Source organism: Mirounga angustirostris, unplaced genomic scaffold (genome assembly GCF_029215605.1).
Source record: "Mirounga angustirostris isolate CCGP_5_RB_7025 unplaced genomic scaffold, mMirAng1.0.hap1 SCAF_5, whole genome shotgun sequence".
In the NCBI taxonomy this organism is placed as follows: domain Eukaryota; kingdom Metazoa; phylum Chordata; class Mammalia; order Carnivora; family Phocidae; genus Mirounga; species Mirounga angustirostris.
In genome coordinates this window covers 50949932-50969034 of record NW_026991713.1, presented here as the reverse complement: position 1 = coordinate 50969034, position 19103 = coordinate 50949932, and the positions used below count along the sequence as shown (strand labels likewise).

The following is a 19103-nucleotide window of genomic DNA, read 5'->3' as shown; positions in this document are numbered from 1 at the left end:
AGAGGAGGAAGACTGCCGTGGCCCAGCGCCACAATAAGACGTGTTCACTTTGCTTCTAGCCCCTCCCTTGGTCACTTCCCATAACACGTCACATCCCTGAACCACACAAGTCATTATGCCATCGCCCAGCGAAAGAAAAACATATAGGCTTTAGATTATCTATAACATAAAGTCCACATTTCCTTGGGAGAATGAGGAGACTAAAATATATTGGAAAGTATCTGCCTGGGATTTGTGGAGTTTCGTGTTCTGCATTTGCTGAGCAAAAGGAAGGTGGGGAAACCCCCTAGTGTTAAGTCTTCGGAGTCAGGTGACATGAATTCAAACCTGTCCCTCTCAAGTGTGATCTTGGGTAAATTGCTATGTATCTCCCTACCTCAGTTTTCTTATCTGTAAAAGGGCACAATGATACCTTCCTCACTGGATTGTAGGACAACATGCTATCATGTTCTTGGGGACCAATAGGTTTTTAATAAATGGTAGCTCTTGTCATTTGCCACATTCTGACACTTTCAGAAAGTCTTAGGAAGCCTCCCACTAAAGGGATATTCAACACATTCTAGTTAGAGAGGACTTCTTGAAAGCAGTGCCAACTAAATGGGGGCTGACGAACCTAGGAAGGTCTTAGTGCCCAGAGTGTAGCCCGGCGTGGCTGGAGCAGGGGCAGAGGGCTGGGAGGGCTGGGTGGGCCTGGGGAGCCGGACTGGGTCAGAGAATATATCTTCTCTTTTTTATGATACTGCAGAGTTTTCATTGCGACCGACTTTCTTTCCATAAGATAGCACATGCACAGACCACTCCATACAACCCTCAGAAAACTAAAGCAGCACCTTTATTTTATACAAACAGTATAAAATGTTCATTATGTAAGAGCTGTGTTTTGTTTACAATATATTATATTGCTTCAAGCCAATGCCAAAAGTCCATACATTATAGTTCCTATTTTATTGTGTTTACAATATATTATATTGTTAAATGCCACTGCCACAATGTTCTTTTTTTTTTTCTTTCTTCTTTCTTTCTTTCAATACTGAATTCTCTGGAATCATGGTAAGGTCAAAATATATTGTATGGAGAGTTTAAGAACAAGGGGAATTTAAAAAATGTGACAAATGTCTAAACACATGACAGTAAAATTAGAAATGTTGTAACTTCAATACGGTTAACTGCTCCATCCAAACCCTTGATTTATGCATTTTGTTCTATTTACCTTCTCCAGTGTTCCCTAGCCCCTCGACACCGTGAGTGCATTGTGATTTTGGAAATTATTCGCCGGCTACACAACTGAAAAGACACAATTTTAACCTGATCAACTGACATAATATCAAATCTGTTCCAAAGCACTGAAACAAGAAATCTATACCATCCCACTACAGACGTACTTAGAAAACTTAAAAGGAAGAGTAAATATCAGCTCAGTGATTTATAATGAAGCTAATAAAATTCAGGCCAGTATTCTTAACTGTAATGAACATTATTTGAACATTCAACACATGAAAGGTTAACAAAGGCTGTGAACTTGGTGTAACTTAAAACGTTTCAGATGTCGGAGTTCACCAGATGTAATTGGATTCAGGTGGGTCCTGCCGCTCCTCCGCCTTTTTAAGTGAAGGCGGGCGCTGCCTGAGCCGCGTGCTTGCTGGCCTCAGGGCGTGCATGAGGCTGGCTCTGTACCCTGTAAAATTATTCACAGCTTAAAAGAAAAGAAACTACAAAAACAGGCTCTTCAGATTCATTATTAACCATTCAAATGAAATCCATTTTCCCTTTTCAACCCAGAGTGAAAGACCACAGCCACACAAAAAGCCACCTGAATGAAGAGATGTTACAGGTTCAAGATCTCTCCTAAAAAAGAAACCCATTTTAGGAACTCCATCAAATCTGGCTTCCATCAAAGCTCTGACTCACTATAGATTTTGGTCATGCAGAAACTCTTGATGCAAAGTTTGGATGGATGTGCTCGAGTGAAGGATTTTCTCCACCCAAGGTCTGGTAAGGATGTGGCACTGAGGTCCCCAAAGCAGGGATGCACCTGCAGAGGATTTGATCGTTTTCACTGAGTTGCAAAACCAGCCTCGATTATATTGATCCAGAACACGGCCACTCTTCATATCGATCACACAATCAAGTGTGGCTATTGCATTTATACAAAATGGGCATTTTGTAAGAAGTAAGGACTTCCATGATACATTTTAGAGAAGGGTTATGATTTGAATGGATTCCTTATCAATGGGGATTTGTCAGTTTCAGTCATGGCCGGCATCTATCCATTTCCAGCTTAGTTTAAGTAGACGGTAGCACTAATTTCCATCACTTCAGACCTCCCTTTCTCCTACTTGTGAACTTCTGGAGGTGCTTGGGGCACTGACTCATTTCTACTGATTTCCTAAAACGGATCCAAGACAGCAATCACATTTAAAAAATCTGCCTCCATCTTCCTGTGCATTAGAGTCAAGTTTGGCATTCCATTTGTTCCCTGTGGTTTTTAAATGCAAGCATGCCATTAAGTAACTACTGAGAACAGAATACTTTGTTCCTGAATGTGTTTCTTTGAATTGTCAGTATGTAGGCTAGTAGCTCAAGGAACAGCCAGAACATGAGCCAACAATGCGCTGGAGTAAATCCCTACCCTGCTGTTCTCCCCGCCACCCATGAAGCCCGAACCTCCCTGCTGGGGAGGGTGAGCCTCAGCCGGGAAGTCTGTCTCCAATGTCCTCCTCCCCAGTAACATGTCTGGGTGCCTGAGACCTCCCAGACTGTCACCTCGCTGGGAGTCTGTTCTCAGCAGAACTCCGTGCCTCTGCGCTTCCTCGTCACCTCCCCCTGGTCAAAATAAACCTCTTTCTGATTCTCTAAGCAAATGTACAAAATGGTTGGGTGGCCTCTCTTGGACAACACATTTGCATTTTAATCAGGCACCAGGGTATCTTCTTGAGGCAACGCCTTGATCTGAGGGAGGTACATTGATGACAAAACTCTCAGCAGCAGGTCGAGAAGTGGTGGTGGGTGGGGGCTGGTGGACCTGTCCGAATTGCTCATCGATGCCACCCAAGGGCCCCTGACTTGCCTTTTTTTTGGAGGTGTGACTGCTGTACTCTCAGCCATCACTCTTGGTCACCAGGTCCCAAATATTGGTCCCTGAGGATCTCTGTAACTGACTCCTGGGATGTATAGTGTGACCTCAGGCCATTCCTAGGCCTGAGGATGTCTCAAAAGTTACTTGCATCCTGAGTTAAGGGTGGCATAAAGGATTTGGTTTACTCTCTCCCAAAGTGTCTCTAGAAATGGTTCTTTTTCTATAGGTCTTTTAGCCCCCCCAAAACTTCCCCCAAGTGTGTCCCTGCAGGGATACAATTCATCCATTACTATCTGGGGAAAGAATTATTTTCCAGAGGAGCTTGTTAAGCTACACCCACCTGAAGCCAATTCAATCTACCATCTAGTCAATTTAGCGCCTGACAAGACTCAAGCCAATGGCTTAGTGTAGCCTAGACCAGACACCAACCAGCCTTAAAACTAACAAACAAAAAAGCATGTATACCTACATATAAGTATATTAGATATACATCATAATAATATAATGTGAACATTATAAAATATGCACAAAAATTAGAGATTTGGGATCGAGATATATAAATATATTTATATCTATGTTTATATATAAATATAATAAAATAACATAAAATAAAAAACTATTGTCAAATCCGTCTTTTCCATCCACCTAACTGATCATTTCCATACTCCCTGGGCTACATGGACCACACTTTGGAGACTGCAGATCTAGAAAAACATTGGATGTGAAGGTGATCTGTTCCATTTGTGTCCATTATTTTGGAGACTCACTGTGACAGGCACAATCTGAACTTCCACATTTGAAGGCTACTGTATGACTGAAGCCTTCCTTCCCTCAAAGGAAAAGTGGAGCTGGGCCCACAGCTAGGAGACGGAATGCTAGCTGCCAGATGTACCGAAACCACAATGTTTAGCTTGTTCCCTTGCTCACTGACTGTCCTTCCCGCTAGAACCTGGGCTCCACCAGGCAGGGCATTTTCTGTCTGCTCACTGGCAGGTCTTCAACGCCTGGATTCCTGCTTGGAACAGAGAAGATATCAATCAAAATGAAATGGTTGAATTTAACCAGCTTCATTTTGTGTCGAAAACAGGCCAGTGGTTTATCATCTCTACAGCTAGCTCATTTTGGGTAGTCAGTAAATTTTAAAAAGCTCAGCTCCATTATAATCTCTCTCCCATACTCCATAGACCTTTCCTTTCTTTCTTTTTTCTTTCTTTCTTTTTTTTTTTTTTTGGCCTCAAAAGATCTTATTTAAAGTATACCATAACCAATAACATTTAATGATCTTAAAAGAGCAAAATTCTTCATGTTTTATATGCTCACGGATAGATCTTGAAGGATAAAATCAGAGCCAAATAGATCTATATATTTGGTTTAAACTCTTATACTTGTTATTTCTTTCATAGTTACCACACTGTATGACCAAATCAACCTGAATTACTGATTTCACTTAGAAAAGAGCCACGGAGCTGTTTTATAGATGTGGTGATAATTTACACAGCTGCATTGCCCTTAGACACTAAAACTTAGACTCGAAGGTTTAAGGAGTTGAGGGGGCCAGGGGGGAGCACCGAGGAGAGGAGGCAGAGAGGGGGAAGCTGCTTTTACTAACACGGAAGGCAGGGCTGAGCTATGGGTTATCCATTAGCCCCAGGAGCCAAGACAAGTTAGAGGCGGTCTCTCCCGATGTCTTCCACTCACTCACTTTTATTGCAGTTTCTCCCGTGCCAGCCTTCCTGACATTGGCATTGGTTGGGCTCGTGGCAGTTTCCGTGGGTACCACAGCCAGGCTCGCAGACAGCTAGAATCGGAGGAGATAGAAAGTGTTTTCTGAGCTTTCATTGTTCAGAATTAGCTGCTTCTCCTGCAGTTCTTTAGAATGTGTTTTACTGGGGAGCCTGGGTGGCTCAGTCGGTTAAGCGTCTGCCTTCGGCTCAGGTCATGGTCCCAGGGTCCTGGGATTGAGCCCCACATTGGGCTCCCTGCTCAGTGGGAGAGTCTGCTTCTCCCTCTCTCTCTGACCCTCCTCCCCACTTGTGCTCTCTCTCTGTCTCAAATTAAAAAAAAAAAAAAAAAAAGAGCTTTAACAAAAAAGGAATGTGTTTTATTTTGGGCTTCATCCCTTGTTGTTGTTGTTGTTGTTTTTTCTAAGCCAATCTCCAGCTCTAAGTCAGTTTGGGACTTTTTGGAAAAAGGCCCAAGAGAGATGGCAAACTAAAGTTGATGCTTCTCAATCACAAAAGATGGCTCAGTAGGACTCAGAAACTGCTGGAATGGAAGCTCATTTTCCTTAAGAAAACCCCGGATAGTTAAAAAGCTGAGTTGCTTGCGTGTGAATGTGTCTGTGTTTTCCCATGCATGGGTTTCAGACAATGTCTTTGTTCTAGATAAAGGGAACACAGATGTCCGTGAAGAAAGGTTCATTGTGATGCTTAGGCAACATGCAGTAGGTCCAGAAGTTGTGTAGGAGGAGATCCCCAAGCCCGGGCTGATTCCGTGGATGGCTACTTACGCTTTGAACAGAGGTCTCCTTGGTAGCCTTTGGAGCACTTACATTTGCTTTTACCAATGCATTTACCTCCATTTCGACAGGGCTGTGGGCATTTGCCTGAAACAGAGGAGAATGCAAATAAGCAAGGAACTCAGTGCTTCATTCAGAGGTCCTCACATTTTTCAAAGGAACTGCAGGGCTTTGGAGGGTAAATGCTTTTTTTAAAAAAAGATTTCATTTATTTATTTGGCAGAGAGAGTGAGAGAGCACAAGCAGGGGGAGCAGCTGGCTCCCCACTGAGCAGGGAGCCCAATGCGGGGCTCGATCCCAGGACCCTGGGATCATGACCTGAGCCGAAGGCAGACGCTTAACCGACTGAGCCACCCAGGCGCCCAGAGGATAAATGCTTTTAAATGGTAGCTATTCCCACTTAATCAGACCTGCTCTGGCTTTGATACTGTTCGAATTTCATTCTTGGAACAAATGGGCTCGTATTTTTACTTGTGATTTCTAATGTATATCTGCTACAATAAATGTGTTGCCCACATGCTACATTTATGTTACTTTTTAATAAACAGAACAAAATTCTGATTCATAAACGCTTGTAATTTAAGATACAGTACAAGTTAAGATGTGAATAAGCCGCTAAGTGATCTTTTCTCTGAGTTCTGACTTTGCATGTTACTCTATCTGAAAGCAGGCCTACACCTGCACCCAGCAGTATCTTTCCTAGCTTAGGATGCTCCAGAGAGCAGGGCTTGTATGCAGAGAGTTTCTTTGCTAAAGTGATCCTAGGAAACCGGAATGGGGGACAAGGAGAGCAAAGGATGGAAGGAGGAAAAGCCAACACAGAAGTGTGCGTGTGGGTTGGTCATTACTATAGGCACCCAGGCTCTCTCCTGCAGGGTCCTTCTGAGGAGCCATGGAGACTGCACCTTCAAGTCACTTTTAAGAAGGGAGAGGGGGAGCATTTGTTCTTTGGCACCTGTCTCCCGCTAATCGAGGGTCACCCTATGGGATGACTTCCTCACATTTCCAGTCTGCCACTATGTGAGTGTAGACTGATTTTGTAGGACTCAGAGGAGCCTCTGGGTAGAAAGCAGGAGAAGCGTGGAGCAGTTAAGATGGGGTACAATCAGGTTATGCCTGTGCAAAACAGGTTCCCCCAGCAGTGACTGGAGTGAAAGGCGGGCTGAGGAGATATGAGGTAGGGCACCAAAGGGGCCCCATCCCACACCTGTGCTTTTTTCTAGAATGTCTTAGATGCTCACAATACATCATTCTTTCTGTTATGTCAGTGCCAAATGAGAAGTGCTAATGTTTTCATAGCTCTTTGGGTTACAGGGTTTTAGAGCTGGAGTGGGGTCTGAAATGTAAAAAATGATATAATGATTGTCTTCTTATTCCAGAAGCTATTTATTCTCCTTCTGCAATCTAGAATTTGCCATCCTGAGGCTGAATGTTTTAAAGAAGTAGAAGAAAAAGGATTGTTCACCCAGAGCTGAGACCGCATCCCGTGACGGGCATGATGACGTTCCAGAGAGAGCAAATAGCCATTAGGTTTTGGTAGTGGAGGGGTCTGGATTTTTTTATTGTTGTTCTTTTTCTTTTTTTACATTTTAGCAGAACACTCACTACAATATATAAGGAGAAGAAATGAAATCTTTATTATAAAACAACACCCTTTTATTCTCTAAGCTCTTCTTTTTATGGTCAAATGAGCCTTCGAAAGAAGTGAGCTACTCTATGTTTTATCAGCGAGCACTATGTTTGATAAACATGAATTCCATATGCAAATTATCTTGCTGAAACACTTTGCTTCTCTTTTCACTTATCCAAAAGTACTTTCTTCATGTATAAATCGACCATTGTCGTGCAGACAATACAGACATAATAGTGAGATGTTAGAGTCTCTCAAAGACCTGGAATACCATTACACCTTTAAGTTTTTCTGATGCAGGGATGTTCTAGAAACAGGCATCAAACAACCTTAATAATAAAATACCACCTTTTCATTGACCATTAAAAATCCAAAAGGTTCCTTTTGCTAGGTTTGGATACAAAGAATAGCATTTACTATTTGGTCAAGATCCCAACTCTTACCTAAAGGAAAGGAATGCCTAACTCTGAATTTCCATTTGTATCAATGAACCATCTGACCCCACTGTACGTACAAAATTGGTTCATATCACAGTACTCTGCCATGCACTTGGGTTTTTCAAGTAAACAAGACATGGGGCAATAATTATGTGGCAGAAAAGACAGTACTTATTGTGAAATGCTTGGTGAGCCCAAATTTCCCCACATTCAATGAGAGGTGAACTTGGTAGCCAGGGTATCACAGAGAATGACTGGTGGAGAGAACCTTTTCATTGGCTCCATGGGTCTTTTTGTTTTCTTGGTCAGAGGGAAGTGAGAGTCCTTAGGTTCACCACAGCCAGGAATAAGGATGTTCTCTCTTGGTTATCACACAGCAGAAATGTGATTACAGGTGACTGTTCCAAGGCCATTCCAAATCAAATCTTATGAAGCCAAAGCCTCATGAAGGTCTGATTGCTTTAAAAATCAGAATCCTCTAAGTGTCTTTAACATTGACTTCCTTTTCCTGAAAATATTTTGCAACAAATTCTATCCATTGGACAGTGGGAAAGTGAGCCAACTTGAAAGATTACACATTTTTACCTAAAACAGACTAAGCATTGCCTGAAGGCAAACAGATTTGACTAAGTTTATATGTTAGCATTTTTACTATAACCAGTGGATGATTCCAGGGAGACAATGAGTTAGGGATCGACAAAATAAGGACATTAAACTTCCTCTGCCCATCGGATTGTAGGATAACGTAAATGCGTGACTCTGCTTCACATAGAAAACAGACAAAAATGGTTTATAATAGTGTCAACAACTATCATCTCTGGGTCTTAGGATTATGGGTGATTTTTAATTGTTTTATTCAGTATTCTAATTTTTTTTTTAGTATTCTAAATTTTTTTAATAAAGGACATTTTATACAGAGGACTTTTTTTTTTTTTAGTCCCATAGATTTTATTTTATTTTTTTATTATATTCAGTTAGCCAACATATAGTACATCATTAGTATTTGGTGTAGTGTTCAACGATTCATTAGTTGCGTATAACACCCAGTGCTCATCACAACAGGTGCCCTCCTTAATACTCTTCACCTGGCTACCCCATCGCCCCACCCCCCTCCCTTCTGTAACCGTCAGTTTGTTTCCCGGAGTCCAGAGTCTCTCATGGTTTGTCTCCCTCTCTGATTTCTTCCCCTTCAGTTTTCCTTCCCTTCCCCTGTGGTCCTCTGCTCTGTTCCTTATGTTCCACATATGAGTGAAACCACATGATAATTGTCTTTCTCTGCTTGACTTATTTCACTTAGCATAATCCCCTCCAGTTCCATCCATGTCAGTGCAAATGGTGGGTATTCATCCTTTCTGATGGCTGAGTAGTATTCTATTGTATATATGGACCACATCTTCTTTATCCATTCATCTGTTGAAGGGCATCTCGGCTCCTTCCACAGTTTGGCTATTGTGGACATTGCTGCTCTGAACATTGGGATGCACGTGCCCCTTCTTTTCACTACATTACAGAGGACTTTTATAAAAATAAGAACCCATTAAGTTATTTTAAAACTTCATTTATAATACAGTATAAATAATCCATGTAAACTTTTTAGCTGAAAGTTCACTGAAGATCCTTGGGATGTCTCTGAACATTAAGTAACGGGGTAAATGTATACTCTATACATCCAGGTATTTCTAACCATGAAGTTATTTGTTAACTGGCAAGAGTATCTCAAATTAAGTCAAAGTGAAGTTTGAGAAGATATCAGTCCTGAGAGAGGCCACGGGAAATGAAAATATAAGTAACATCAGAATATATATCTCATAAAAAACCAGACAATAACAAGTGTTGTCAAGGATGTGGAGAAACTGGAACCTTCATACATTGCTGGCAGGAATGTAAAATAGTACAGTGGCTTTGGAAAACAGTTTGGCAGTTCCTCAAAAAATCAAACATGGAGTTAACATGTGGCCTAGCAATTCCACTCCTAGGAATATATCCAAGAGAACTGAAAACATATGTCCACACAAAAACTTGTACATGAATGTTCACAGCAGGTTTATGCACAATCGCCCCAAAGTGGAAACAACCCAAATGTCCATCAACTGATGAATGGATAAACAAAAGGTGGTTTGTATATCCATACAATGGAATATTATTCAGCAATTAAGAGGAAGTAATGATACATGCCACAACATGGATGAACCTCAAAAATATCATGCTAAGTGAAAGAAGTCAGACACAAAAGGGCAAATGTTATATGATTCTATTTATATGAAATGCTCATAATGGACAAATCTCAAGAGATAGAAAGTAGACTAGTGGTTTCCAGTATCTTGGGGAAAAGGGAATGAGGAGTGACTGCTCATGGGTACAGGGTGTCTTTTGTGGGTGATGACATGTTCTGGAATGAGACAAATGATGCTGCACAACTTCATGAATATACTGAATAGCATGTGTTAAAATGGTAAATTTTACGGTATGTGAATTACATCTCAACTTTAAAATAAGAACTCATAATTCAACTTTTTGTCTCTACTGTACTAGAGGCACTTTCAACTCCATATTTTCTTAGTAATGTGGTTCTTGTAACAGAAACAGGACATTTCCTAGAGGGATTTGAGCATAACTTGTGATAGGGATAATCAGAAGGCTTCAAAGGCCTACATTTTTGGTGCAGTTAGGGAAAAAAGGAATAGAAATCATTGTCTCTGTTAATGGAAATTTCATAAACCCAAGGACATACTTACATGAAGAGAAATGAGCCCAAGAACAAAGATTCGTAAATATGATCTAGCTAAGTACGTGAAGTCTGAGAGTAATTACGGGGAGAAAATTGAGGGGAGTTTGTTCAGAGATATCTTTATCAGGGCAGGGTAATTAATAAGAACAGACACCACATCCTGAAAATTAATTACATGTTCTATGGAAACTTCAGAGGTATTTCATTTGAACTCTATCAAAAATGGTTACCTCATCTACTACTCATTAAAGTACAAAAACTCAAATAAATTAGAGATTGAAAGTTAAACTAGGAAGTCAATATTACTTAATTTTGAGCCCACTGCAACCCACTTCAGAAACTATGGTTGTACTAAACACAGCAGTATTTTACAGATACAATACAGCTGGAAATTGGGGCGCCCAGGTGGCTCAGTCGGTTAAGTGTCTGTCTTTGGCTCAGGTCATGATCCCAGGGTCCTGGCATCGAACCCCGCATCTGGCTCCCTGCTCAGCAGGAAGCCTGCTTCTCCCTCTCCTCCCCGCTCAGGCTCTCTCTTGCTATCTCTGTCTCTCTCAAATAAATAAATAAATAAATAAATAAATAAATAAATAAATAAATAAATAAATAAATAAAGTCTTAAAAAAAAATACAGCTGGAAATGCAAACGCTACATTCCAGAACTTCCAGAAAGGCAGGGACACGGCACCCTTAGCAGACATGCTCATATTCTTTTTGCTCCTTCCTGAACAGAGCACTGGCGTTCTCTGTCTTCTGGATCATAAAGCAATCTAGGAGGCAGTTGGCTTGTTGCTGAATTTAGGAGAGAGCTTCAGTGATTTGCTGAGGGTTACACGGCCGGTAGGTGGCAGAGCCAGGATAAGCAGTTGGATACCCTGATTCTGAAAACAGTGATTATCTACCACACTCCACCCTTACATTTTTCTTTCTTTGTGTGGGAGCATGACAAACATACCACGAATGCACAATGAAGACATAACTGCGTTGATCCTAAGTTCACAGCTCAGCTATTTTTTTTACCTAAACAAACACCCATGTGATACTTCATCATTCAAGATATAGAGCATTTTTGGCACCCCATAAAGTTCCTTTGCGCCCCCAACCACCATCCTGGTTTCTACTATCATCCATTAATTTTGCCTGTTCTTCAACTTCATAAAAATGGAATCGTGCAGTATGCACTTTTTCCTTTACTTAACATCTGTGTGATTCATTCGTGTTGTGTGTGCTGTTAGTTTGTTCTTTTTTTTTCTTTTTTTATTGCTGTGCCACCCTTTCTCCCTTTTTCTTGAATCTATCCTTTCCTCTTAGATGGGTCACTGGCTCCGTCTAACTCAGGGAAGAAATTCTATGCCTGCAGGTAGATAAACAAATCCACCTGTCCCGAAACTCTGGTCTACATTTCTAGGCTGAAGCGAGAGGCTCTGCACAATGAGAAGGGGACAAACTCACTCACAAGAAACAACGCAACATGCCGAACAACCCAAACCCAGATGTAACTGAGTCAGAGTTTGTGCTCAGAGTCATCTGAGCTAAGCTATGGCACCCACTGCCCCACCTTTAGCCAAAATGAATGGTGGCTAAATCTAGTGTAAAGAAACCACTGGCCTGAGACCTTCGATAAGCTATTCATTGTCTCTGGGCTTCAGCTTCCTCACTGATAAAATGATAGGGTTAGGTGGAGTATTGAGGCTCCCTCTGCCCCCCTCCCCATGAAACAAAGAGAATGCAGAAAGTCAATACTCACTTATTTCACACTGTTCTCCCTCTAGTCCTGGAGGGCAAATACACTTGCCAGGGTAGAAACAGGTCCCTCCATTGAAGCAGGTAGTTGAGCAGTTTGCTATTAGAATGGATAACGGGTAATTGCATTAGACAGTAGGTTAAATCTTAAAAAAAAAAAAAAAAAAAAAATCCAACTTCACTTAAAGTGGGGTGGTACTTCTGAGACATCTGCCTCCTGCCCATTTACTTAGTCAAGTCAGCCACTTTGCAAATGCAAAAATTGTAACCAGTTGCTTGACCAGTGGCAGGTTCCAACAACATAATAGGATAGCACACACATTATACACTATTCTCCCCCGGGGGCTTCTATCTTAGAGAAAAAAGGCAGGGTGTGTAAAAAAAGTTATCTTTTTTATTTTCTTGTAAATATCTATGCCCTTAAAAAAAGAACCCTATAAACCCCCTAAAGTATTTTTTGAAGCTAAAAGAAGAGTAAAAAAGGGAAGACTTACTTTAGGATGGATGAAAGGGAGAGAGGCCGTAAATACTAGGAGCCGGCAAAGGAGAAAGCAACTTTTTGTTTGTTTGTTTCAGAATGAGAACAGAGATTCATCTTATGTAATAGGGATTTAAAAAAACAGGCTTTTAGGACATTTGGAGGAAGGAATGCTGGTGTTCAGAAAAGAACAGACTGTCAATCCTCCTCAGATCCCATTCGCAGGGGAACAGCAGCAGCTACTTGGACAGATTATTGTGGGAGTCCAATTAACTAGATTTTCCAGGTAATAATCCTACTGTTTGTGATTCATCCTAAACCCTGTCTTCGTGTCAACTTCTGGAATTTCACTGCTCACACCTAAAATAAAGGGAGGACAAAAATGGGGACGAGGGTAGAGCAAGCAGCTAAAAACAGACAAGTTGGCTCCTGCTATAAAGGAGAGGAAAATGAGAGCTTGGAGTCTCAGCAATTCCAGTTATAGGGCCTATTTGTTCTTGTCCTATATAAAACAGGCCAAAGCTGGCTACAGATGAACAAATGCTGAAGTAAGCTTCCAGGAGGAAAATCAGAGAGGAGATCCAAAAGTTATGTGTATGCTTTCTTTGTGGAGAAGAAGTCCAACCGGCATGTTCTGCAAATATCATGCTTCTTAAATGATAGAGCTTTTTGTTTAAAATCACAAGTATCTCCCGTCTTAATGCAATGCCCTATTGTTTTGGCAAACCCAGCCCCCCAATACAGAGGGGAACAGCAGCATTTGGGTATAGAATTTAGGATTTAGGAGAACCAGCTCTTTGGGCTTCCTCCTTGCTACTTGCTGTTAGGATTGTTACGGCTTTACAGTTAGTTGTTTTTGCAAGTGTGATTCTGTCTCCCTACTTGTCCCTGTTTCTCCTGGGGAATTAAGAAGAGATGAGAAAACATCAGGATCAGGGTCTGCTTGGCCAGAGCCCTCTGGGCACTATCCCTTCTAACGAATAGAAGGCAGTGAACCTGGGAGCTGAATTGGAAATCACGGAATGATGACAAAGCTAGTTAAAGAATGTGGCCCTGCTCTTAGTATTTGTATAATACTTTACAAGCTTCTCTACCTTTCTCTTGTGCAATGATTCTGGACTAGGAGAATGAACCTGAGACACCAGCTAACTTTCACTGGGGCTGAGGGCATGCCGGGCCAGGGCTTAACTACTCATTTCCTAAAGTTTGCAACGGAAGTCCCAAGAGCCACTGAAAGTTAATCTTTAATGTTGCTTCGAATATGTTGTGCTCAGCTCTAGCTCTGTGCCAGTAATTAAACCATTTTTCAGAAGCTCTATACTCCCTCCTGGATGATAAATGCATCTCTTTGTTGAGGTAGTAAAAACCATTATTTTTTAATATTCCCGGATCTCCAATGAGACCAAGTGGAATTTCAACAGACTTTCCAAAATAATAATAATAATAATACAATTACTGGAGTCTAACAAGTAGGGAAAAATCTTTCATCTGAAAGGTAAAATATTACAAAATGTAAAACATACTGGAATACACATACTTTCCTTCAACAGTGACCATGCAGTGTTTGTGACTCCGTAGAGTTAGAAAAACATTACAGTTGGTACTCCATTGTTCAACGCCAATGACGATCACATCTCAGCAAGCAGCCCTCACAAATGATCTCTCTTTTTTTTTTAAAGATTTTATTTATTTATTTGAGAGAGAGAGAATGAGAGAGAGCACATGAGAGGGGGGAGAGTCAGAGGGAGAAGCAGACTCCCCGCGGAGCAGGGAGCCCGATGCGGGACTCGATCCAGGGACTCCAGGATCATGACCTGAGCCGAAGGCAGTCGCTTAACCAACTGAGCCACCCAGGCACCCACAAATGATCTCTTTAAACTTGTTCATTCCTGAGTTCTTTATCCAAATCTCTGAAGGAGATTTGCTCTATTTCCTAACAGTTTTGTGATAATCTGAGCTTAATTCTGTGTCAAGAATTACCCAATTTTGGAAGAGCAGAGATACTGAGTGCTAAATTTCGACAAATAAAAAGAAACTTTTTTACTCACTGGCTGTTCTTATCTTGTCCTTAATGCTTAACCTTTATGAATTCAAACTTTAAGATTGTGTTAAATCCAAATACTCTAGTTTTACATCACTTCAAAATAAAAGGTAGAGAGATGGTCTCATGTATTATCTCGATTAGCTTGGGGCTGGGGAGCCAGGGGCAGTGGCTTAATTCCCAATTTAGAGACAGGGAAAGTGTGACCCACAGAGAGATCAAGTCGTCAGCCCAGAGGCAGAGTTACTTGTGGAGGAATGGGGACCCGAACAGGTAGGCTGAGTGACAACACAGTACAGCAGAAGATGTGAGTTCGGGTCAAGCTATTGAAGCTCCGTAAACCTCATCTCGCTTCTCTGAGAATGAAGCAGATACAACTTTACATATCTCTTATCTCAACTTTACATCTCATGCTGAATGTAAAATCAGATAAAGGTGCGAAGTACTTTATGTATCAAAGAGCAGACACCTGTAAGTTATTCTTCTGACTCATGCTGAGGGAGTCTTCTTGGAGTTTTTCCTTCTTTTTTAAAAAGCAGTTCATTTACATCTTAATTGGTGCTGACTGCATGATCACTAAAGAGACACTTCTCAAAACTAACACATCTTTCTTTTTTACGGCATGTATTTATTTTAAAAAAACAGGGCTCTACTCATGCAATTAGCATTTTTGACACAAGGATAATGTCATTAAATACATACACTTTGCATAATATTATTTAAGTTTTTCTTCCCCATAAAAGATGTGAACTGGGCAAAACAAATAGGTATCTCATACAGCCTGTGGTCCATTGAGTATTTTAGAGCCAAGTTTGAACCCATTTTCTGAGAGTAAGCCTGGCTACGATGTTACGTCACAGGAAGGAGGGAAACTATCTCTCAGGGCTGTCCTCTGTGAGCAGACCATTGAATTGCTGGTCAGTTGGGAAATGTGGAGCAGGTGCTTTCATTTCAGTCTTCGAAGCTCACCCATAAAACGGATTTAAGACATACCCAAACCCCACGTGGCACACAAAAATCCATGCTCCCCTCCTGTCAAGTTGTCCATGGGAGACAGCTGTCCAGCCAGGGATGACATCTCTCTAGCCTGCATCTGGGACGGGCACCTAGTAGGACCATGAGGCGAATTCCTCTCCATGGAAAAGAATAGGTGTGGAAGTTTTGGCGATCACTTCTGGAACAGGGTTTTTTTTTTTTTTTTTTTTTTTTTTTAAAGCAGTGTCTACTCCAATCTCCTTCTCTGCTCATTGACTGGTTCCAGAGAGCTCCAGAGCTCTAGGTGGGACCACAGGTGGAAGGTGCCTGGGCCCCCAAATCATAGCGTGAAGGGCTGCCCTGCCCACTGTAGGGATTCCTACACTGGAGCATTCTATGAGTGCAAACAAACTTCGAGTGTGTTGAACTACACTAAAATTTGGGGTTAAAGTTATTATAGCAGCCAATGAAGTGTTATACCCTATTTACAGAGCTATTACAGAGAGTGATGATATATCAAATATACTTCTTTTAACTAAACATTTAAAAAGTAAAAAGAACCTTGTTCTTAGAAAGAAACTGTTACCTTTATCACAATTGACTCCATAGAATCCAGGTGGGCAGATGCAGAACCCAGGAGTGACACAAAGCCCACCGTTCATACACCGTGGTGTGCAAAGGGCTGAGAGAGAGAGAGAGAGCTCTGATTAAGGCCAAGTAGGGTTTTAGGGAAGGAACATTTTGGAAATATCAATAATACAAGAGCTCTACATTTTTGATCTTTGTAGTTGGCTTTAAAGTCTTTAGAGATACAGGTTTGCTATATTAAACATTATTTGTGAATTGTAAATGAGGCCTTTTTTCTTTTTTACCAATTTCATAGATGAGAATTTTGGAATTGTTCCATTTCAGTGGCTGATGAAAATTTGTCTAGAATCATTATTTTGACTAAGACATGGCTTTCTTAAGACTGTAAATATTTTTCCCTGCCCTATTTCCTAGATCTTCTAATTCCAAAATATATGCAGACAAGAAAAATTCTTACGTCTTGAAGATGAAAAATATTTTGCTCACTCTCATCAAATAAGCTCTTGGTATTTGAGCATCCTGAGGTTAGTCCACATTCTCCTCTTTAACTCTTTCATATAATAGTAATTTCACTGAGATAGATGTACTTACAATACAAATGATTTTCACCTTTTTTTTTTTGCCTTATAGCAACTTCCTAACTCAGGTGTAGACTTAGTTGTAAATCAAGCTACTTTTAATTGGAGTAGATATTGTCAAATCAATCGTAATATTAGCTTTTTAAATCCAATGTAAGTGGAGGAGAAAAACTTCAAACCTTTCATAAGATTATGCCAAAGCATAGTGTATATAATAGTAAATTGGGGGTGGGTGGGTAGTGGCCACAAAGAATGTAAACATTGTGCTAACGTTTTCTGCCCCTGTCACCATATATTGGATTTAACAGAAAACCACTCTTAGAAGTACTTTCCAACTGCTCTTCTGTGGCTCTTTAAGATTTTACCAATCCTTATGATATGACCACAAAAATAATTCCAAGGACTATGTTAAAAAAGCATATGTGGGGCTCTTGTGTGACATCAATTTCTTTTCTTTTTTTTTTTTTTTAAAGATTTTATTTATTTATTTGAGAGAGAGAATGAGAGACAGAGAGCATGAGAGGGAGGAGGGTCAGAGGGAGAAGCAGACTCCCCGCCGAGCAGGGAGCCTGATGCGGGACTCGATCCAGGGACTCCAGGACCATGACCTGAGCCGAAGGCAGTCGCTTAACCAACTGAGCCACCCAGGTGCCCCACGATATCAATTTCATCAGGAAGCAAGCGAGGGTAGCTGGCTCTCTCCGTTCTTTACCTTTCTCACAGTGAGGGCCATAGAATCCATCAGGACACTGGCAGACACGTCTCTCATTGCAAAAGCCTCCATTTCGGCACCCTCCTGGGCATTCGGCTTCACCAACAAGAAACAAGGTTATATGGACACCTCTGAAATTGTGTTGGGTGAATTACAGTGAGCACGAAGAGGTTCATGGTGACTTTTCCCCCCAGTGCACCGATAACCATCATTTACTGAATACTGATAACTTCTACCTATATTCTCTCTATACCTCTTGTGCTTCACTAAATCCTCATCAAAGTCAGATTTTGCTTCTCTCAATTCTACTTCCAACAGTAGGGGGCTCATGGAAGAAGGCAAAGCAAGGTTTATTCTGCCTTCATCCCCACCTATCAATCTATTGTACCTTCTTAAATTCACACTGAAAGAAATGATAAGACCCACAATGTTCACTTTCAGAGGGTGGAATGGCCTTTTGGTTCATCTTTAGAGCACTGAAAGCCTCCAGAGTTTAAATTCTGTGCTGGAAAACCTTGTATCAAGATGGGAAAAAAATCTAGGCCTTCATGCTTACATGGGCATCAGGGTGAGATGCCTTTGTCTGGCAGAGATTGCTGGTGTGATGGTGGTACCCTGTCCTCCGGGAAGGTCAGCAGCACCAAGCTTGTGGTGGGGGTATGAGTGGTATTGCCCTAATAGATGGTAGATGCTGGTAATGACTGGCAACCTTGCTATGAGGTTGGGGACTCCCAAAGATGGTGCTGGAGGAGGGGAAGGAGAGAGGTAGAAGAGAGGGCTTTTAAAGGGCTATTGGGAGTTCCTAAAATTGTGAGTGGTGTCATAGAAGAGAAAATCTCTTAGTACTATACTGGACCCTGTAGTAACCAGCCCCTCCACCCACTGGTGTGGTTATAATAATAATACCAAAAAATTTATCTATTTATCTATTTATCTATCTATCTATCTATCTATCTATCTATCTATCTATCTATCTATCTATTTTACCCACATCACACTTGGAAGCCTTATGAGCCTTCTCTTGATGGTGATCACTGATTACCTTGTTGACATGTTTTTTTTTTTTAAAGATTTTATTTATTTATTTGACAGAGAGACAGCGAGAGCAGGAACACAAGCAGCAGGAGTGGGAGAGGGAGAGCAGGCTTCCTGCCGAGGAGGGAACCCGATGTGGGACTCGATCCCAGGACCCTGGGATCCTGACCTGAGCCGAAGGCAGACGCTTAATGACTGAGCCACCCAGGCGCCCTACCTTGTTGACATGTTTTAAAGAAGATAGCGTTTTGAGGCGTCTGTAGGATGGTGTTGCCTTCAGAATTCATTACAATCACATTCACTTCAAATGCTGCCACTCCATCTTGTTTTCCAAGACACGGGAAACCGACTTGAACAACTAAGGAAAAAGCAAGTATAGAGAAACAGTTTATCTAGTTGATTCCAGTTGTATAGAAATCTTGGTAAGAGAGACAAAAAGCAAAGCAAAAATGTTCACTTTCATTATTTGATATTCTTGTATCTCCACCAGAGTAGAGACTGTATTTTGATCATATGGGCATTCTCCACAGAACTTACATATCATGCTGGGTGGAGAAAGAATGA

The 19103-nt window shown here is 41.2% G+C and overlaps 1 protein-coding gene across 1 annotated transcript in view; it reads right to left on the bottom strand.

Annotated features, from left to right (window-relative positions):
* Positions 1-844: 844 nt before the first annotated feature.
* Positions 845-19103, bottom strand: part of WIF1 (WNT inhibitory factor 1) — a 68477-nt gene continuing 50218 nt past the window's right edge. Inside the window, exons 4-10 of the mRNA XM_045873037.3 lie at positions 18757-18897; positions 17505-17600; positions 16213-16308; positions 12137-12232; positions 5586-5681; positions 4779-4874; positions 845-1675 (exon numbers count right to left, since the gene is read on the bottom strand). Coding sequence (XP_045728993.1) covers positions 1554-1675; positions 4779-4874; positions 5586-5681; positions 12137-12232; positions 16213-16308; positions 17505-17600; positions 18757-18897 — 743 coding nt within the window. The 3' untranslated portion in view covers positions 845-1553. The remainder of the gene's footprint in view (positions 1676-4778; positions 4875-5585; positions 5682-12136; positions 12233-16212; positions 16309-17504; positions 17601-18756; positions 18898-19103) is intronic.